The sequence below is a fragment of the Tetranychus urticae genome, chromosome 2 (assembly GCF_039701765.1).
Source record: "Tetranychus urticae isolate SD_2017Ah chromosome 2, NJAU_TeUrti_SD_1.0, whole genome shotgun sequence".
Classification (NCBI taxonomy): domain Eukaryota; kingdom Metazoa; phylum Arthropoda; class Arachnida; order Trombidiformes; family Tetranychidae; genus Tetranychus; species Tetranychus urticae.
Genome location: NC_142959.1, coordinates 11826850 through 11845302, shown reverse-complemented (window position 1 = coordinate 11845302; position 18453 = coordinate 11826850). Strand labels below are relative to the sequence as shown.

Sequence of the window (18453 nt, the reverse complement as noted above, 5' to 3'; positions counted from 1 at the left end):
TGGTGAAATTTTCTCAACAATTAAAATTGAGTTTGAATCAAATTGAACAGGTTGAGTTAAAATGCGTTTAATTGCTTTTCAGAGCTAATTTGTATTCGTTTAGGCTTGTATTGAAATGTATTGAATGATTGATTGTATTTTCATCAATCTTGATGTATTAATTGTTGCATTTGTTTGGTTTATTTATAATCTTTTCTTGTTATTTTATTTGCTTTTTTGATTAAAGTTGATTTATTTTTTGCGCTCATTTTTTGTGTGGTTTAGACGCCATCTGTAGTTTACTCTTGCTATCAATTTGTTTGCCTTTACATTTCAAGGTCGGTCAAATCAGCTGAACTTGTTAGATATCCAATTGTGGTTTTTAATTGTTTTGGTTCGTCTTTTAGTCTGTTGTTTGTGTTATATAAACTTGTATTTTTTTTGTTTGAGTTATTTTTTATTTAGTGTTCATTAAGTTTAACAATTTTTCTCTCTAATCATGTTGAATTTGCAAGGAATTTTGCTCAGTCGATCTATATCACCGGTAAGTTTTGATTAGTCTTTTCATTTTCATTTTAAAACCATTTTAACCTTTTCTTTTGCACCTTTCTTTTTTTCTTCATCTTTCTAACAGGCTACTTTTCAGATCTGTGCTAGATTATTGTCCAATGAGGCCACTTTCCAAACTAAACCTTATAAATTACACAAAATGGATGAAGGACCTAGTACTGAGGTTACTGTTACGAGGGACGAGTCATTAGTTTTATATAGAGAAATGATGAGGATTCGTAGGATGGAAGCTGCTGCTAATGCTTTATACAAAGAGAAAGCAATTAGAGGTTTTTGCCATCTTTATTCGGGACAAGAAGCAGTTGCTGTGGGTATGGAAGCTGCCATCAAGAAAGATGATGCCGTTATCACTGCTTATCGAGCTCATGGTTGGACTCTTGTTCGTGGAGTTCCTCCAAGTGCTATTCTTCCTGAATTGACTGGAAGAAAGTCTGGTTGTGCTCGAGGTAATTGCCTTTAAAATCTCTTGACCTCTAGTTATTGAATTTTGTTGGGAAAATAATTTGAAAACAATTTTTGACATCTCATCTCAATTATTTCAAATCACAGGTAAAGGAGGTTCTATGCATATGTACAATTACAATTTTTTCGGTGGTAACGGTATTGTCGGAGCGCAAGTACCATTAGGAGCGGGAATCGCATTTGCATGCAAATATAAGCAAAATGGAAATCTTTGCTTAACTTTATACGGAGATGGAGCTGCCAATCAAGGACAAGTTTTCGAAGCCTATAACATGGCCAAACTTTGGAACTTACCTTGCATATTCATCTGTGAAAACAATGGATACGGTATGGGAACCTCAGCTGATCGAGCTGCTGCTAGTACCGAATATTATACCCGTGGTGACTATGTTCCCGGACTATGGGTAGATGGTATGGACGTTTTAGCAATCAGAGAAGCAACTCGATTCCTTGGCGAAGCTTGTCGTCAAGGTAAAGGGCCATTTGTTGTTGAAGCAGCAACCTATCGATACCATGGACACAGTATGTCTGATCCAGGAACCAGTTATCGAACTAGAGAGGAAATTCAAGAAGTTAGACAGCAAAGGGACCCAATTACTTCATTTAAAGATAAAATTTTGAATGCTGATCTAGTCTCGAGTGATGAACTCAAGCAAATAGACAATGAAATCAAGAAAGAAATTGATGAGGCTGTGAAATTGGCCAAGACTGATTCTGAAATACCTTTAGATGAACTTACTGCTGATGTTTATGTTGAAAATTACGAGCCATACATTAGAGGTACAACGCCTTTCACTCCTCTCCAGCATAAACGAATAACAAAACCTCTTAATCTTAATTAATTTAAAATGTAGAGATTTATTTGCAAAAATATTGTTTTCGCCCTTCCTGATTTTTTCTGGACGGTTTAAATTTTATGGAAATAAAGTCTTTTGTTTCGGACGTAGTGTTAATTTCTGCTAAGATTGTTTTATTGGGTACTCAATAAAGTTTTGTTTTTAATTTAATATCTTTTTTAAACTAATTACAATAGAAATGCAACAAAATTGGAACCAAAAATCAACTCCATTCATCTGGATTAACATCATAATCAATCATTTTTCTATCCAAAACTCTCCATCTACCAGCAACCCCAATATCAACCAATCTCTCGGTCAATAGTTCCATATAGGTTGGTTTCAAAAAATCACACTGGTTAATATAAAGTGCACAGTCTGGGCTGAGGTCCATTCGCAGTAATAAACTAATCACACCAAGATCAAGACGTTTCAAAGTTCTTTCTCCTTGACATTGATTAAGAAATGATACAAATTCAAAGCTCGATGGATTCCTAATGTTATCGCCAACCACGAGTAGATCATTACGAGCAGTAAGTAGTTGATCAAGGTAACATTGTTCGCTTGGATTATTATTCAACAAGTAAATAAGTCCAGTTAAAGTTGACAGCTGAAAACCTGATTTAATTGGACGTTGAACCATTCCATCTTTAATCTCGACCAAAGTATTTTTATACTGGTTAAATAACAAACTAATGAACTCGGTTATTTTCTTAGATACTCTGGATAAAGCAATAGCCATCTTCTAGAAAGCAATTTCAATAAAAACATAAAAATTTAAGCAAATATTGAACAAAAACAAAAACACATGAAAACAAAATTTCGCAATTGAAATGCTTTGGTTACTCGTACGATTAATTGCTTGAATTATCGATACCGAATCGACTTTGAATTCTCAATAAATATCGATAGTTTCGATATAATATAATAACACATGTCTTACCTTAGCATTTCAACTTATCTTTTTGTTTTACTCTGATAATTAAATTAATCCAACATGGCTGTAGAAGCAAATCAGAATTGTGACCTTCTTGATGTCAGTGAAATCATCGATGTTTTAAAGACCAGTACTACGTCTTCTGAAAGTGCGTGCTCCATTGATCCAAACAAGCTCAAATGTATAGCTACAGAATGTCTTCAAGCTTTCATAAAATACAATTGGTTTTGCTCACATTGCCAATATCCTCTTTTATCTCCAGAATTGATTGAGCTTCTTAACGAAAGTTTTCCCGATCCGTTCAATTACTTATCTCCTAATGATAAATACATTCCAGCCTTTTCGAGACTAAAATACACTGTTCTACTCTGTTATGCGACATCTCTTCTTCACCATTTTAAGGCTGAAGAATCTTTGGAAGACTGTTTATGGACAATACGTATTTTGATTATCAAGCAAATAATAATCCACGAGTCATGCAATGTTACTTACGCATCGTTGGAGAAAAACATCGCAATCTTGGAGAAACATTTGGAAAACTTGGAAGAAAAGAAAACTGTGATATTAGGTTATTCATTGGCTGCTCAAGTCTACCTCTGGTATGGTTACGTTCAAATAGCCTTTCAATTTCTTCAAAAAGCAATTGATCTCAGCAATTTAAAGATTGATTTGGAAGGAAAAATGGGAAAAAGAACGAAGTATCAAAGCGAATCAAAATCATTGTTAAGTGTCTCAATCACTCGTAAAAGTGATACAGAAGAGGCTGCTGGAGCTTGTAATTTAAATGAAACTAGTTTGGTTAGTTCCATTGCTAGTTGTAGTTCGACCAATGGAAGCTCAAACTCTGTTATAAGCAATTTCCTTCCTAAAAATGTAAAACTCATGGATGATACTCTTCTCACAAAGGTCACTTTTGATGAAGAAGTTGGCCAATCAAGTGCCATTGTTTTACGAGAAGAAGAAGAAACCATAGTGTGTGGATTAATTTCTTATCTCATGCAGTCTACTGGCTCAGACAACAATCTTGTACAAGAAGAGGTATTTGCTTACCTCGATTACCTCATTGAACATAGTACAGTATGGTCTGTAAACTTCAAATGTTTATACCTCCGAAGTCTTTTGGAAAGATCAAGATCTCGAAAGCTTGAAAGGGGCATGATGCAATTAGAAGAATTGGTTAACTCCACTAAGAACGAATCGTGTGCAGGATGTTCATGGAAGCTGCATTTATTCTATCCAATTTTAACAGAACCAATCTGGAAGATAGAAAAAGTCTTGGCTGATACTTTATTTTCAATGGGCTGCGTCAAAACTGCTCTGGACTTTTACAAAGACCTTAATCTATGGGAAGAAATGGTCAATTGTTATTGCAGGTAAATTTAAATTTCTAATTTGGTCATTGAATATTTCACGTATTGACATTAATCAACTTTTTTAATTTATAAATTTAGGCTGGATCAGCGAGGTAAAGCAGAGCTAGTTGTCAGGCAGCAATTAGAAATCCAAGTAACTCCTTACTTGTTAAACATTCTTGGTGATGTTACCAACGATAAGGATTGTTACATTAAAGCTTGGGAACTTTCATCTCATAAAAGCGCACGATCTCAAAAATCACTAGGCGACTGGCACTTCTTTCGTAAAGAATATGCTGAAGCAATTCCATATTATGTCACGTCGCTGGATATCAATTCGATAGCTTATCCTGCTTGGTCTCGTCTGGCATATGCGGCATTAGCTACAGAGGACTTTCCCCTTAGTGCAAAAGCTTATCGGAGGGTTCTTGAATTTGAGACAGACAATTTCGAAGCGTGGAACAACTTGTCCAAAGCATATATCAAAATGGGTGATAAACACAGAGCTTTCCGAACTTTACAAGAATCGCTCAAGTGTAGTTATGAAGAATGGCGAATTTGGGAAAATTATATGCTTGTTTCTATTGACGTTGGAGCATTTGATGAAGTTATTCGAGCCTGGCATCGTCTTATTGATATCAAAGGAAAACATGAAGATGATCAAATAATCGAGATTTTAATTAATTCCATTATTGCTGATATCGATTACAAAGAGGGAGAGAAAACATCGAAACTTGTCAAAAAGGTTTTACAATTATTAGGTAGAATTGTTGCCACCTCACCTGGAACTGCCAAAACTTGGAAAGCATATGCTAAGCTTCTGATTTCAAATAATGAACCAGTTGATAAAATTGTCAATTGTTTAAGCAAATCTCATCAGTGCTGTATGAGACAAATTAATTGGGAAAAGGATTCTTCAAAAACTTTAGAGATTTTGGAAAATGCTAAAGACTTAAGTGATTATTATTTAGATATTTTTGAAAAATGTGATGATCTTGATAAACGGAAACTATTTTTATCATCAGTTCGCCTATCCTTGCGCAGCTTATTAAGTATAGCCGAAAAAAATGCGCACTATTGGAACACAAGTGAAAACTCTTCTGCAATTGAAAAACTGTTTAATAGTCTTAAACAGCAACATGAAACCATTTGTGCAAAATTAGACTTGAAATTGGAAATTTAATTTCAAAACACGATAAAGGATCAATTTTTTTGGACAATAGACAATCATTCTAGAATCATAATTTATATAAATTTTAATTTATATCAAATTTTCAATATTTTCAATACGAATATGAATGATTGCTAATAAATTATTAATATTGATACAAAATCAAATGAAAATGACTGCAATTAATCAAAATAATCTTCAATGTCAACAGTCGGGTTCAAAAGATCATCTTGTATGTCAGTCAAATCTAATTGATTAATGATAAGATTTTCGAATGTTTCTTCAAGATCTGTTTCCCCGATAAGTAGAGCTCCTTGCATGTGGCCATCCTTCATTATAACTTTGACATATTCGTCACCATCTTTAATTCTTAGAAGAATTTGATATTGATTGTCCAACTTTTGTCCTAAGTAAAGTCCCAAAAGAACGACTTTGAAGCCAAAAAAAGATGTCATGTGCGTGAAAAGCTCGAAAGGAAAATAAAGGGAAGGGTCAGTCTTTTGTATGTGCGATGTTATACAATAAGCTGAGTATATTCCCATTTGTCGAGCTTGTGTCCAAAGTCGCATTTGAAACCAGTGAGGAGCCAATTGCCAATCAGCTGAACAGACATCGCCTGCTGCATATACATCACTCTCTGTTGTTAACATTTGATCATTGACCTGCGATAAAATTAAATGAAACATAAATCTCACAAATCACACCAAAAGAAGTATTAATACTCACAGATAAACCAAGATCTGAACCCACTTTGAAATTGTTACCTTCCAGAAATGGTTCAACATTAGGAATGACACCAGTTGCACTAATTATCAAATCACTGCCGTAAATTTTTCCATTATTCAGTTCTACATAGATAGGCCATTTCAAGTCTAAGCCGAAGAGAATTGAGATCAGTAAAACAAATTAATAGATTGAAAAGCGCAATAGAGTCTTGTTATTTGTTATTTACCTTCACTTTGAGACACTTCTTCCTCAAAGACAATAAATTGATATTTAGATAGCGGCAAATCTTTTTTAAAGTATATCTGGTTAACTTCGCAATTGTATTCAATTTCAATTGATCTCATTTCTTTACTAGCTCCTTTCATTTCAATATTATCACTCCAATCTGGACCAAGAGCACTTCCGTATAAATTTTGTAAATATTTCCCACTAGCATCGTTACTGGTACCGGGCTCAGCTCCTTGTGAATATTTGATTCTCTTGATTATTGTTTCCTTTGATCTTTTCTCCTTCTTTAAATATTGAGTGAAAAATTGAGCCGCTCCAGGGTCTAGAAATGTAGAGCCGAAGGATGAATCCTTGATTGCCCATATTATTTGACAGAATTCAATTGAATAAACCAGTTCAGTAGCTATTCCTCCATTACCTACAACTGTGAAAATAAATTAAAATAGAGATATTAAAATACTATTGAGTCTAAAACAATAGCATTTGTCACTGTGATGAAACTTGAAATACCTACAACCCTCGAGGCACCAAGTAATCGTTTCTCGAAATCTTTAACAGTTGATGTATCACGAATACCAATTAAATGATCAGGAAAATTAGTGTCAATCAATTTAGGACGAGCGCCTGTGCATATACAAAGCTTGGAATACTTCAGCTGGTCGTTATTTTTCGTTAAATGAATAGTCTTCTTTGCTGCATCTAAACTGATTACTGTATCACTGATAACTTCTATGTTACTGTATTGTTGGCTTAATTGGTCTGATGGTTTTTCCGTTACATCAAAAGATTGCAAATAATTGCCTTTTTCTTGAACATTTGTTATTACTTTTAAAGTTGGAGAACAAGAAATGAGCTTTATTGGTAGCGCAGGATCCAGTTGGGCCAAAGTTGAAGCACAAGAAACTCCACTGATTCCACCTCCAACAATAATCACCGGATCAGTCATTGCATCACATAACAGATGATCACAAACGATGAGAAATACTTTAATTTCAAATTAATATAGATAAGCCTAGAAGTGTAAATAATTTGAAATATAATGTCTATTTCCACTGCAAATTTAGTAGAAACAGCAAACAAGTCCAATGTTTCTTGATGAACCGAAAACAGTGAAAAGGAATGAAAAACAATATCAATTGAAATATATTTTTAAATAATGTCTATTTTGATTTAATCACTGGTGAGAGTCTAGTTATACGGACACAGTATAATAAACAGTGCTATAGATTCAAATAATTAATCGTTTATTATCGCGCTCTAGGTTAGGTTAGGTTAGGTTAGATTAGGTTAGGTTAGGTTAGGTTAGGTTAGGTTAGGTTTGGTTAGGTTCGGTTGGGCTTGGATGGCCTGGGGCCTCAATTAACGCTTTTGTTATTGTTTTGTGTCCGTATAACTAGACTGTTACCTAATCACTATTAAGTTGACTTGTACAATAAAATGGTGAGATCTTTATACAATAAACGAATGTAACATTGTTTGGAATGGGTTACACAGCTTCCCCAATTACGACCAACAATACAGTGCCAAGTTGGTTCAAAAGCTGCATCAAAATCTTGTTTAATACTTTCAGCAATTAACTTTTCTGTAGCATAAATGGCAACTGCTTGAGATGCTATTTGAAGAGCTTTCCGTTGCATGTGCATAGGCATATCAGCCGCCTGAATTTTCATTTCCTTTTCAATAACTTCAACATCAGTCACTGCAGTTGAATTTGTCGTTGAATAGTGATGTCGATCTCCTCTATCTTTAGACCTTTCTTTATGCCTATCTTTACGTCGTCCATCTTCAGAGGGCCTGAAATGCGAAACAAATGTAATGATAAACAATTGAAATACAAAAATGAATAAATGTGAATAATACTTACATGTAAGGAGCTGATTTTTTAAAAAATTCATCTAAATGGCTTGAATATCTATCACTCGCATTGTCTGTGCAATAAACTACACCTGAAATGGTAGCAGAAAAAAATGAATTGTTAATTTATTATCTTTTCATGATTTGAATATTCAATTTTTGTTAACCTTAAACTTGCATCTAAAACTGTTCCGATATAATTCAAAGATTAACCAGATAAAAGGTTAACATGATATTGAAACATTTACTGGAGCAAGAAAACAATCAAGTTAACTTATCTATACAATTAGTTAAGTTTATTAAGTACTAAACCAATGAGTTGAAAGGATGAACAAGAAACTCGTTATACTTCATTAAACAGGAACAAATTGTAATGCATTGATTAACAGGCTGCATAATGGAGATAATTTGTTCAACGGAATGGAGAAGCTCTTGAAATTTAAATTAACTGATAGCATCTAATTATTAACATGTAAGTGATTTTAAATTTCGTTCGTAAAAATTGGATAAAAGATCACAATCAGTATTTTCTCATGTTCAAAAGTTACTATATTTTTGTGTGAAAATTTAACGTGAAACAAAACGGAATAAAGAAAAAGATAAGAAATTTAAAATCAGTGAATTTTAACTGTAACTTTCTAAAGAAAATGTATAATTTATCTTTTTACATCCAGTTACACATTGCATAAAGGTGTGATGAGCTTGAATACAACACAATGTTCATCCCCAATTAACAAAATCTCACAATGAGAGGATGAAAATCAAATTTTCACAATAAATTAATACACTTCATTATTTCAGTTATTGAACTCGCACAATAACCAATGGCAATTATTTTCTTAGCATCACTGATCAAAACAAAAGGGTCACTGAGTTTGATTTCTGACATCATTAGTTTCTTAATCGTTTCAAACTGATTTCAAGTTAATTGTTGATTTTCCTGAGGTCGATCATGACTTGTTTGAGAAGAAAAATTGATTACATATTGTTTTCCTTAGATTGGAAGCTTAATGACAATGTCAATCATTTACATGTACGATGAAAATGCGGAAAAATTGATAGAAAATTCACAGATTATTACAATAGGCACTCTTATTAAAGACAAGACAATAGTTGCACTTATTAACGAAAAGTCGATTACTTTCAAAATTGGTTCACATCACTGAAGTTGAGCTAAAATTGATAAATATTAATGAATAACTTGATTTAGTGGATTAAGCGATCTAAAGTTACCTTATGACTGTTATGCAAAAAGCGGGCAAAAAGAGCTCTATCTAGTGTTGAATTTTTCAATCTCATTATATTTTTTTATTTTGACACCTGAGTTTTAAGTTTGATTTACCTTTGATTTTGTGAATTTTGACTAGTTTTTGATGTTGATTAACTTTTGTTTAACCAGTGATAATATTATAAACCTCCATTAAAACTAAACTCACCCCAATATAAAGCTATAAGCGTTTACATTATTACATTTGAATAGCTGTAAATGTTATGACCCTTTGTTTCAAATTTATACTCACTTCGTTCCTTGGTTGCTACCAGATGATTGGATTTGAAATCACCTTTTCGTACTTTATTATAAAATGATACAGCACAGACCACACTGTAAACTCTTAATCCAGTTAGAAAGCCGATTATCACGGAAACAAATATATCAGTATTACCTGGACTAGACTTTAATTTATGGTTGTTTGTTTGTGTGTTTACAAAAGGCCAATATTCCACCGATTCAACGATGATCAAAATGGTTACGGTGATGGTATTGATGATATAATCATAATTATGGATAAAAAAATGGAAAATGATAAACAAAATCGTATGTTAATCAAGTGCAAAAAAGAAGACTCTTTTACATATTCTTCCATTCTCGTCACGTCTTCATTATTCTGGCAACATTTGATTACATTTTGATGAGATTCAATTCTTATTAACACAGATGAGGACAAGCTCAATCATTGTCTTGAAAATGTAATTTGTTTATTTTAAAATCAAATCACTTTCTTGCCCTCAAACTGGATGGAGCCCATCAAAATTAATGTACCTGACGTAATTTTACTATTTACAGTGATAAAGAGTCATTTTTTTCCTGCTAGCTTACTCATTATCTGTTGCAGTTAATTCAATTTCAACGCTGTTGAATGATTGAAGCACATGAAGCCTTAATTTGAAATTGGTCCGAGAAGAAAAAGAATCAAGCTGTTAAAACAATGAAGTTATCAAACTGCAATCAAAATGGTTTTACTTACTTGAAGTACGGCAATCCTAAGTGCAGCATAAGCCGTTAGTTGATCGTGCTCAGTCAAACCAGGTATTCTCATGTCTTTCGGAAAATGATGATCTCGAATGAAAAGCTATCAAAGAAGGGAAAACAAAATCAATATCATCAATTGATTGTAAATTGGATATTTAATAGCCCATAATTTATATCTCATTTCATTATTGGCAATATTACCAACAACCAGTAACCGGCAAACAGCGCAACACGCACACAAGCCAATCATTAACAACTATCTAATAGTTTCATTTCCACAGTCAATTATTAATTAAACAAATTCAACCGTCTAACTGCAATTAACTGGTTCTATTTGAAGTACAGGCCAAACCATAACCATACGTACCATTATCATCCGAACCATAACAAAACCAGAACTGGCAGCAATATCAACTGCAGCAAAAACTGCCAATAACAAGACTGTTGTTAAGGAAACATCTTTCTGTAAAAAGACAATTAGATTAATCGAAATTGAATCAAAAGTAATTATCAATTTTGTTTGCCAAGAATCTCAAATGAACAGTTAGAAGATGTTATCTGTTAAATTGTTAAGAGTTGAAAGTTTCAAAAAAATCCAATTTCCAATTCCACCTGATTTATTGAATGCTAATTTGCTCTCATCTTTTGGTCACATTTAATTTCAATTACATTTAAACTCTTCAATTTTTCATCTTTGTTAACCCTGTTAGGGTCAAGAGTCTTTTTTTTTCAATTTCATCCCAACTAATTAATTATTGTAATATTGTTGTACCAAAAGAAGATTGAAAATTAACAAAACAGTTGAAGGTAAAAGGTTGCAATGAAATTGTCTCAAGATGAGTTGAGTTTTTTTTATACTTCAGGAATCAGGAACTAGGCAAGAGCCATGCAAACAAATCAGATCAACATTTATAATTTCAACATCAACTTAATCATCATCATTATAACCAACCTTTCTCTCTCTCTCCTTTCAGTTGCCTTAAAGTTACCTTTCAAATATTTCCAGCCTAAGGGACCTAAAAGTATGGCGAAAAAGGACTTCGTTTATATAGGAAGATATTCATTATCATGGCGATTCCATTTCAGTTTGACCAATATTTGAATGAGAAAGGAAAATTGTTCAATCTCGTTAATATAAGTCACCAGATTCAGCATCAATTGATTCAAGATTGGAAGATTAAAAGAAACATAAAATCACTTAAAAAGATACATTTTCCAGTTTAACCTTTAGAGACAGAGTTTATCGACTTTCAGCTCAAAATCTGGTTCTTTTTTGTAAAAATTCACAGTTTAACATGAAAAAAGGTTTCAAGATTTTCTCATGATGGATTCAAAATTTAATGGTTTAGCAAATTCCGTCTTAAAACAATCCCACAAACTGAAAGCTAAAACCTTTCATCAGCTGAAAGACTAGACTATGGTTACTATTAGATTTTAAAGTAATACAAAATCAGTGGTTATGGTGATCAAGTTCAAGTTTCTTATGTAAATACATTAAAAACAATCGTGTTTAAAGATGATACAGAAAAGGCAAATCTGTGATAAACCGGATTATCGGGTCAATACAAGCCTCAAGCAGATTCCTGTTTTATTAACCAACGAGAAATGAAAAGGTTAATTCTTGATGATGAAGATGACACAAAAAGAGATATTCATTGAGCAATCAGCAGGACTTATTTGATGAACAAGGAGAAACACCATCTCATTATCATCATCATCATCATCATCATCATTATACGACTTATCTTTGAAATCTTAGCCAATACTTTAAGGAAGGTAAAATGTTTCGATTTATGCTTGAAGCCATTTGAGAAACTGAAATAACATTTTCAAGTTTTTCTTGGCCAATAACATTATTGATTACAAGTTGCCCTTTGGTTTAACAGTTAATCGTAACACTAAGTTAACTGTTAATTGTAGATTCATTGGTTAAAGATAATTGGTGTAAAAATGGTTAAAACAATCAAGGAAATAATTTGCTCAATTGTGTCCAATAACTGGTTAAACCTATCAACTTTGGGTCTTGTTGCTCTTGCTTCTGTCAAGTAGCTTGCTTAGCCCAAATTGATTTAAACAATTAACTTTTAATGTTAAACCTGATTTGATTGATAATCGTCATTAAGTTTGACTTTTAATTTCTAATTGTTGTCTTCTTTTTGTCCCATAATCATGATATTGAGATGGTTTCAATGGCATGTTAAGTCTAGACAAAAATTGGGTTTTGAAAGGTTTTATTGGACATCTTTTTGCACTATTTTAGGTTTTATTCAAGTCTAATTGCGTGATCAATATTTTGATTGATTTGCTTTCTATCAAAATAGACATTTGATTAGTTTTTTATTTCTGATAAACTTGAAATAATGATGAAAGTTTATCCATTGACTAAGTTAACCAGAAAAGGGTGAAATTATCCTTAAAAATGAAGAAGAAAATTTGATCTTCAATTGATGATGGCGATGATTATAATCATTATAAGGAAATATAATCATTATGTTGTAATTTGTAATACATTAAATGGATAAGTATTATATTTATATTTAAGTGTTGATATCATTAAATGCATTATAAATGGCAGAATAAAAATTCAATTCAATATTTGATTGAAAATTAAAACCAAATTTCAAGTTTAAAACAGGCAATCAAGATTCTGGAAGAGTTTACTCTGCAGATTATTGACAATTAGAGTCTATTTCAAACTAAAGAGAGCAACAAGACGTCAATTAACATCCAAAATCAAGACCAAAAGACTGTGCTTATTGGAAAGGTTTTGATTGCTGAGGTCAAATCTCATGACTTGGAAATTTCAGCAACTGAGACTTCTAACTGTTCATTTGGACGTAAAAACAGAAGTAAATCTTACCACATTGCGAGTCTCTCGAACAGCATAAGCCATCCAAGCCCAACTGAAAATGTAAATCAAGACAAAAATAACACTCAGAATGAGGGTTGTTCGGGAAGACCACAATTCGACTGGTAAAAGAGAAAAGAAAATGGAAAATCCGGTGAATATGAGAATGGCAATGATCGTGAAAGGTTGAGAAAATGTTCATTTACCAATGAGAATGTCAAAATCGGAGCGTAAATTTTCAATGTGAAATGATCGACTTTTATCCTGCAAGGTTGTCGGTTCTTCAATTTTATTTGGTAGCCAAACGGTTGACATATAAGATAGAAAGGTAACTTCCTTATTAACATCGTATAATTTGGCAGTTAACAGGATGAGTGCTAAAAATGATAATCCCTGAAAAGAGAAATGAGAAAATGTTAGAAGCAATATTAGTTGATATTAAACAGTGTTAGCAACAGTTGAGGAACCCAAATGAAAGCGCAACAATCTCAAATTAACAGTGAAAATGAAAACAATTGAGCTGGCTAAAGGTTAATTAATGAATAATACATAACTATTATTAACTAATCATCGCCCTAAAGAGTCACGAACAACTGATTGTCTCATTTTACACTTTAAACAGACTGTTGAACACATTTTGTTTAAACAACCCTATTGTTGCCTGTAACATGATTGTTGATGTTGTATACAAGTAAACACACGTCTCTTGTTAATCAATCATGATGAAACTTCAATTAGCCAATAATTAACTGGGTGTTTGGATGAGATTATTTTGCTGCCCATTTCAAGTTTACTCAATTTTCTTGGTTACTTACTTCTGGATAATAAGCGCTGAGGTATAAATTTTTAAGTAAAATGTAACAGAAGCTTTTATGGTTAACATCCATTGCATTGTGATGAATTGATGGAGGCGATGAATTTGATCTCATTGAACGAGACATGATTGTCTTGATTGGTTAATTCAATAAAAGTGATAAGTTTAGAAGTGTAAAAAAAATAGAGTTTCAATCAATGGACACGAAACATCACATGGAACATGATAAATGAGGTTAAAAACACTGGACACACATAGAAGATGGTTAACGACAAAATAAAGCTAATGGTTGGTTTAACTATAAATTTCAATATTCCTATTTTGGACACAATTCACAATTGTTCACAACTGGTAACTAATCATGAGAAGAAACAATGTTTAGATTCTGTAATGTAGTGTTTCGATAGCTGAGCAAGTTTCAAGATTAAAGCCAAAGCCATCGTTTTTCTTTGGCTTTGTTGCTGTGTGTTTTATGGGGTTTGTTGTATGGACAAATTGGTTTGTTTCTTGGCTCCTGGATTAGCTGACCGATCAATCAACCTTTTGAAAGCACTTTTAACAGGTGAAGTAGCACATTATACACTGGAATCAATAGAAATGAAGAAAAAAAAGAAAGATTAGAAGTTAATTCAATCAAAAGACTAGAGATATAACAAAAAAAGGATGAATTGGTTGATGTTTGTGTTGATGTTATAGGAAACTAATGTAAACAGTTTTTCATTATTATTGCCATTAATAAGCTCATGTTACCAATTTAAGCTACCTGAAAGACGAAACACTTTCTGAATCAAAGTAAATGGCAAGAGTCAATGAGTGAGCAAACAGGTAAGTGAGAGATGACTGGGAGGTAAAGAGAGTAACTGTGGACGTGACTTATTTTAAAATTCAATAGTGTTTGTTTCTTTGTTCAGTCTCAATTTTTTTTCCTTCTTCATCAATTCAATTTCAATAGATGAATGAATACATTCCCTATCAACACTTTTCACCCTCAGCTTGATTACAATAGAAGGAAAAAAAACACACTGAGAAAAACCTTTTTTCATTCTTCTTCTTCTTCTTCTTTGTAAATGTCTTGTTGATCCTCATCACCATGATACTTCTCAAGATGAGGATGATGATGATAAACTTAACGGACAAGTTGAAAAAGGTTTGGTTTGAAGGAAAAATGATGAAATCAAATACACATAAGAAGAGAAGAGGAAAAAAAGTTCCGAGTCTTGTTCTAGATAAGGTTAACGTTGAGTAGTAGCCTAATTAGTTTACCTGGGGCCATTAAAATCAACTCTTGCCGATACATTGACCTGAACTATTGATGATGATGCTGGCGAGTCTTCATCATAATGATGATAATCATCATCTAATGTGAATTTATTCTTTCATTGGGCAATCCTTTTTCTTCTTCTTTTTTTTCATTTTTTCAGAAATAATTCTTTAATCGATATGGTTAGATAATTTTCCAAATTATTATCCAGTTTTTCAAACACCAAACAGCATTAACTTTCAATTATCCTGAGGTTGATGTGACACTTTTGGCAATAACAACAGGTTTACACTTTTCGACGCTTTCGGAAACACTCTATCTCTTGGAATAATTAATAACCTTTTCTCTTATTTCAATTTTTCTCATTCTCTTCGTTTTTGAACGCTTCTCTCATGGAAAATATTCAAATGAAAAGAAAGAAAAGAACAAGAATAAAATATAAATTATTCCAAGAGGTGAAGTAACTCCAAAAATGTCGAAAAATGTAAACTTGCTGTAGCTAAGCTGGAAATACCAATCGAAATGGAAATGTCATCAACTGGCTTAAATTATCACAAATGAAATGGTGATTGACCAGTGCTTTGCTTTAGTCCATTAAGCTTTTGATTTTGGATGTTGAATCTTTAAATGGGACAATTGCTAATCTTGATCGCTTCCAAGCCCATTTACCCATCCTTAGTGACTTTGGTGACTTTTCACTGCTGCGTTGTCATGATCTAGAACATTTATCATTAGAGGCCAACTTGAATTGTAATATCATCTGATTGAATTGCCTTTGACAATGAAAGAACGGTTTAATCCTGAACTGTTGTTGTTCCCTTGCTTGCTTTAAACCATTTCAAGTTAATCAAGATCTGTAAACAAGATGAAAACACCATTAATACAACAAGTGGAACCCCCGATCATGACTGATCGTAATTTTTTCACTGAAACACAATAAATTCAATCCATATTTAAAGACTCAGATTCTTGATGAAAAACCATCGTCAATGAGAAAAACTATAATAAAATCTGGTTATACAGCTGAACAGAGTGAAATCTTTCTGTACAGTTAAGTACTATATTTTTCACTTAACTCTTTACTCGAAAGACAGTTTTACTTATCCTTCTAAACCAACAATAAACCATCAACCTGATTAACCAAAAAGTTTTTCCCCCAAAGTTAATAGTAAAAGATACGGATTCTGCGTTTTTTCCCCTACCCTGTTTGAACACTAATTTCTCAGTAACCTGAATTCCGATAAAGTTCGAACTATTTTTTGCGATTGTAGTTTAATCATGGCTTTCATCCTATGCGAAAATTTTCTTTAGAACCCGTTTGGTTTGGCCACAATCTTCCCGCAAAAATTTCATAGTTTGACTTTATATATTGTATAGATGTATAGATTAGGTAAACTCCAGTAGTAATAAAATAAACACTAAAGTAGCCGTTATTGGCAATCTTTCAAGCTGAGTAATTATTATTCCACCGAAAAATGTGTGTTGCAAATTGCAACGATAATGATAATGATGAACAATCAATATGTTTTTAAGCCAAATAAATGATAATGTTGATGAAAAAATAATATTAGGATGGGCTCAATGAAATCCATCAACATATCATCAAGATTCATGTTAACTTGTTTTTCTTGGATATTTTTATGATGATTGTTCATTACGCCATAATCCCAAAAACCTTTAGGGTTAATAGAAACATAAATCATTTACTCTTATTTCAATTGTAATAACAGATAACTTTTTATCTCTTTGCCATCCTCATTATTATCTCCATCGATCTAGTAGTGAAATGGATCATCATGATTTTTGCCATCTCGTGAATTTTATAAGTCCAATGATTGCAGGCCTGTGATTATCAACTAGAGAAATGCTAAAGGAAGAAAAAAGAAGAACGAGAAAAATGGTTATTAGAAGAGGAATGATGATGGAGGACAGGGCTGATGAACATGATGATGATCATAATAAAGCAAATGTGCCATGGGCTAAAACAAGTATTGAAACCGTGTCGCTCATCACGTAATCAGGCTTACCTCAAAGATTGCGAAATCAAATGGTTTGCCCTTTTATGTGAATCAAAGTAATCATGGGTCATTGCAAAGTCATCAACTTTTGTTGATTCTTGTCTTGTAGGTCTCCTTATTTCATCGCTAATCAGTTGAATTTCAGTTTGTCAACTGAAAAATGATTACATCGTGGTCAACATCTTTAAGGCCCATTTATTAAACTTGCTGCTTCAATAACCACCATTCCAATTATTCAATTCACAAATGAGATTAAAATTTAGAATTGTTGACCGGTTGTTCATGATGAAAGGTAAGCTCTAAATAATGTTGAATCTTGCTCTTTCTTTGATTACAGATTATTGAGTAGCTTCAATTGAAATGTGTCAAACGTTGAGACAATTTTAGTAGCTAACAGTCAAATCTCATCAAATATTACTACAGTTGAAAGCACAGCGACGCTATTCAATTCGATTCCATCAATATTTAAAACGAGCGTCTAATAGATAACCAGAAAGATGGACAGCAAAAGGCACCATTAGCTTTAAATTGAATAAAATTCAATGAAATCAAAACATGACTTTTCATTATCGAGATCCAAACGATGAGCTGTTGTTACATAAGAAGTCACTACTACATAAATAGAGCAAGATAAATCCAACGAAGGCGACAACACACATTAGGTATGAATTAGTAGTCAATGAATAAACAAATTAAATCAAATAAAAAACGGTAAATTGCTAATTAGCCAAAAGATAGTAAAATTAATAAAATTAAATACCGTAGCTAGTGAACGTTAGCTGACTAGCGAGCTACACAACTATTTTAGTGAGCCCAGCCATTAAGTAAACAGCGCAGTGAGCTAGCGACTAATCTCTATCCAAGCAACTAAAAGGTCTCTAAAAAAGGTTAAAATAAAAATCAATAAGAAATTAAAAAGAAACGAAAAAAAGGAAAAAGTATCAAAATAAATCAATTTTGCTCGAAAATTGATCAAGCTTAGCCATTTCTTGCATTTTATTCACTAAAGAGTATTCACTCACTCGCTTTAGTCAACTAAAGTGACCCCGAATCTGCTAACTTAATTTTTTAGTGACGACGTGACTCTGGGCTAACTACTGTTAGTAAAAATTAAATTAATGGGTTTAAAAAATGTTTAAATGACGG

General features: G+C 32.7%; 5 protein-coding genes across 7 annotated transcripts; 2 read left to right on the top strand and 3 right to left on the bottom strand.

Moving 5' to 3' along the window:
- Positions 1–339: 339 nt before the first annotated feature.
- LOC107360015 (pyruvate dehydrogenase E1 component subunit alpha, mitochondrial) lies at positions 340–1953 on the top strand. Its single transcript, XM_015926628.3, has 3 exons — positions 340–523; positions 614–995; positions 1099–1953. The coding sequence occupies exons 1-3, from the start codon at positions 479–481 to the stop codon at positions 1851–1853; spliced, it is 1182 nt and encodes a 393-aa protein (XP_015782114.1). The 5' UTR covers positions 340–478; the 3' UTR covers positions 1854–1953.
- Positions 1954–1960: 7 nt separating this feature from the next.
- On the bottom strand, positions 1961–2589 carry LOC107360016 (mitochondrial import inner membrane translocase subunit Tim29). Its single transcript, XM_015926629.3, has one exon. It carries the CDS (start codon positions 2587–2589, stop codon positions 2071–2073), a length of 519 nt encoding a protein of 172 aa, XP_015782115.1. The 3' UTR covers positions 1961–2070.
- Positions 2590–2769: 180 nt separating this feature from the next.
- On the top strand, positions 2770–5480 carry LOC107359855 (tetratricopeptide repeat protein 27). The gene is made up of 2 exons (XM_015926439.3): positions 2770–4157; positions 4236–5480. The coding sequence occupies exons 1-2, from the start codon at positions 2845–2847 to the stop codon at positions 5317–5319; spliced, it is 2397 nt and encodes a 798-aa protein (XP_015781925.2). The 5' UTR covers positions 2770–2844; the 3' UTR covers positions 5320–5480.
- Positions 5367–7438, bottom strand: Pyroxd1 (pyridine nucleotide-disulfide oxidoreductase domain 1). The gene is made up of 4 exons (XM_015926440.3): positions 6772–7438; positions 6260–6685; positions 6034–6179; positions 5367–5969 (listed from the first exon to the last, which is right to left on the bottom strand). The coding sequence occupies exons 1-4, from the start codon at positions 7205–7207 to the stop codon at positions 5490–5492; spliced, it is 1488 nt and encodes a 495-aa protein (XP_015781926.2). The 5' UTR covers positions 7208–7438; the 3' UTR covers positions 5367–5489.
- Positions 7439–7542: 104 nt separating this feature from the next.
- Positions 7543–18036, bottom strand: LOC107359857 (uncharacterized). 3 transcript variants are annotated; one of them, XM_015926442.3, is made up of 11 exons: positions 17317–18036; positions 16997–17156; positions 15804–16143; positions 14030–14610; positions 13421–13607; positions 13227–13336; positions 10734–10829; positions 10362–10466; positions 9636–9789; positions 8126–8207; positions 7543–8055 (listed from the first exon to the last, which is right to left on the bottom strand). In XM_015926442.3, the coding sequence occupies exons 4-11, from the start codon at positions 14153–14155 to the stop codon at positions 7677–7679; spliced, it is 1239 nt and encodes a 412-aa protein (XP_015781928.1). In that variant the 5' UTR covers positions 14156–14610; positions 15804–16143; positions 16997–17156; positions 17317–18036; the 3' UTR covers positions 7543–7676. The 3 variants fall into 3 exon arrangements, with proteins under 3 accessions (XP_015781928.1, XP_089123920.1, XP_025016159.1); XM_089267794.1 differs by having other exon boundaries at positions 15784–16143; positions 17317–17801; XM_025160391.2 differs by lacking the exons at positions 15804–16143; positions 16997–17156; positions 17317–18036 and adding an exon at positions 15292–15451.
- Between the last annotated feature and the right edge of the window lie 417 nt (positions 18037–18453).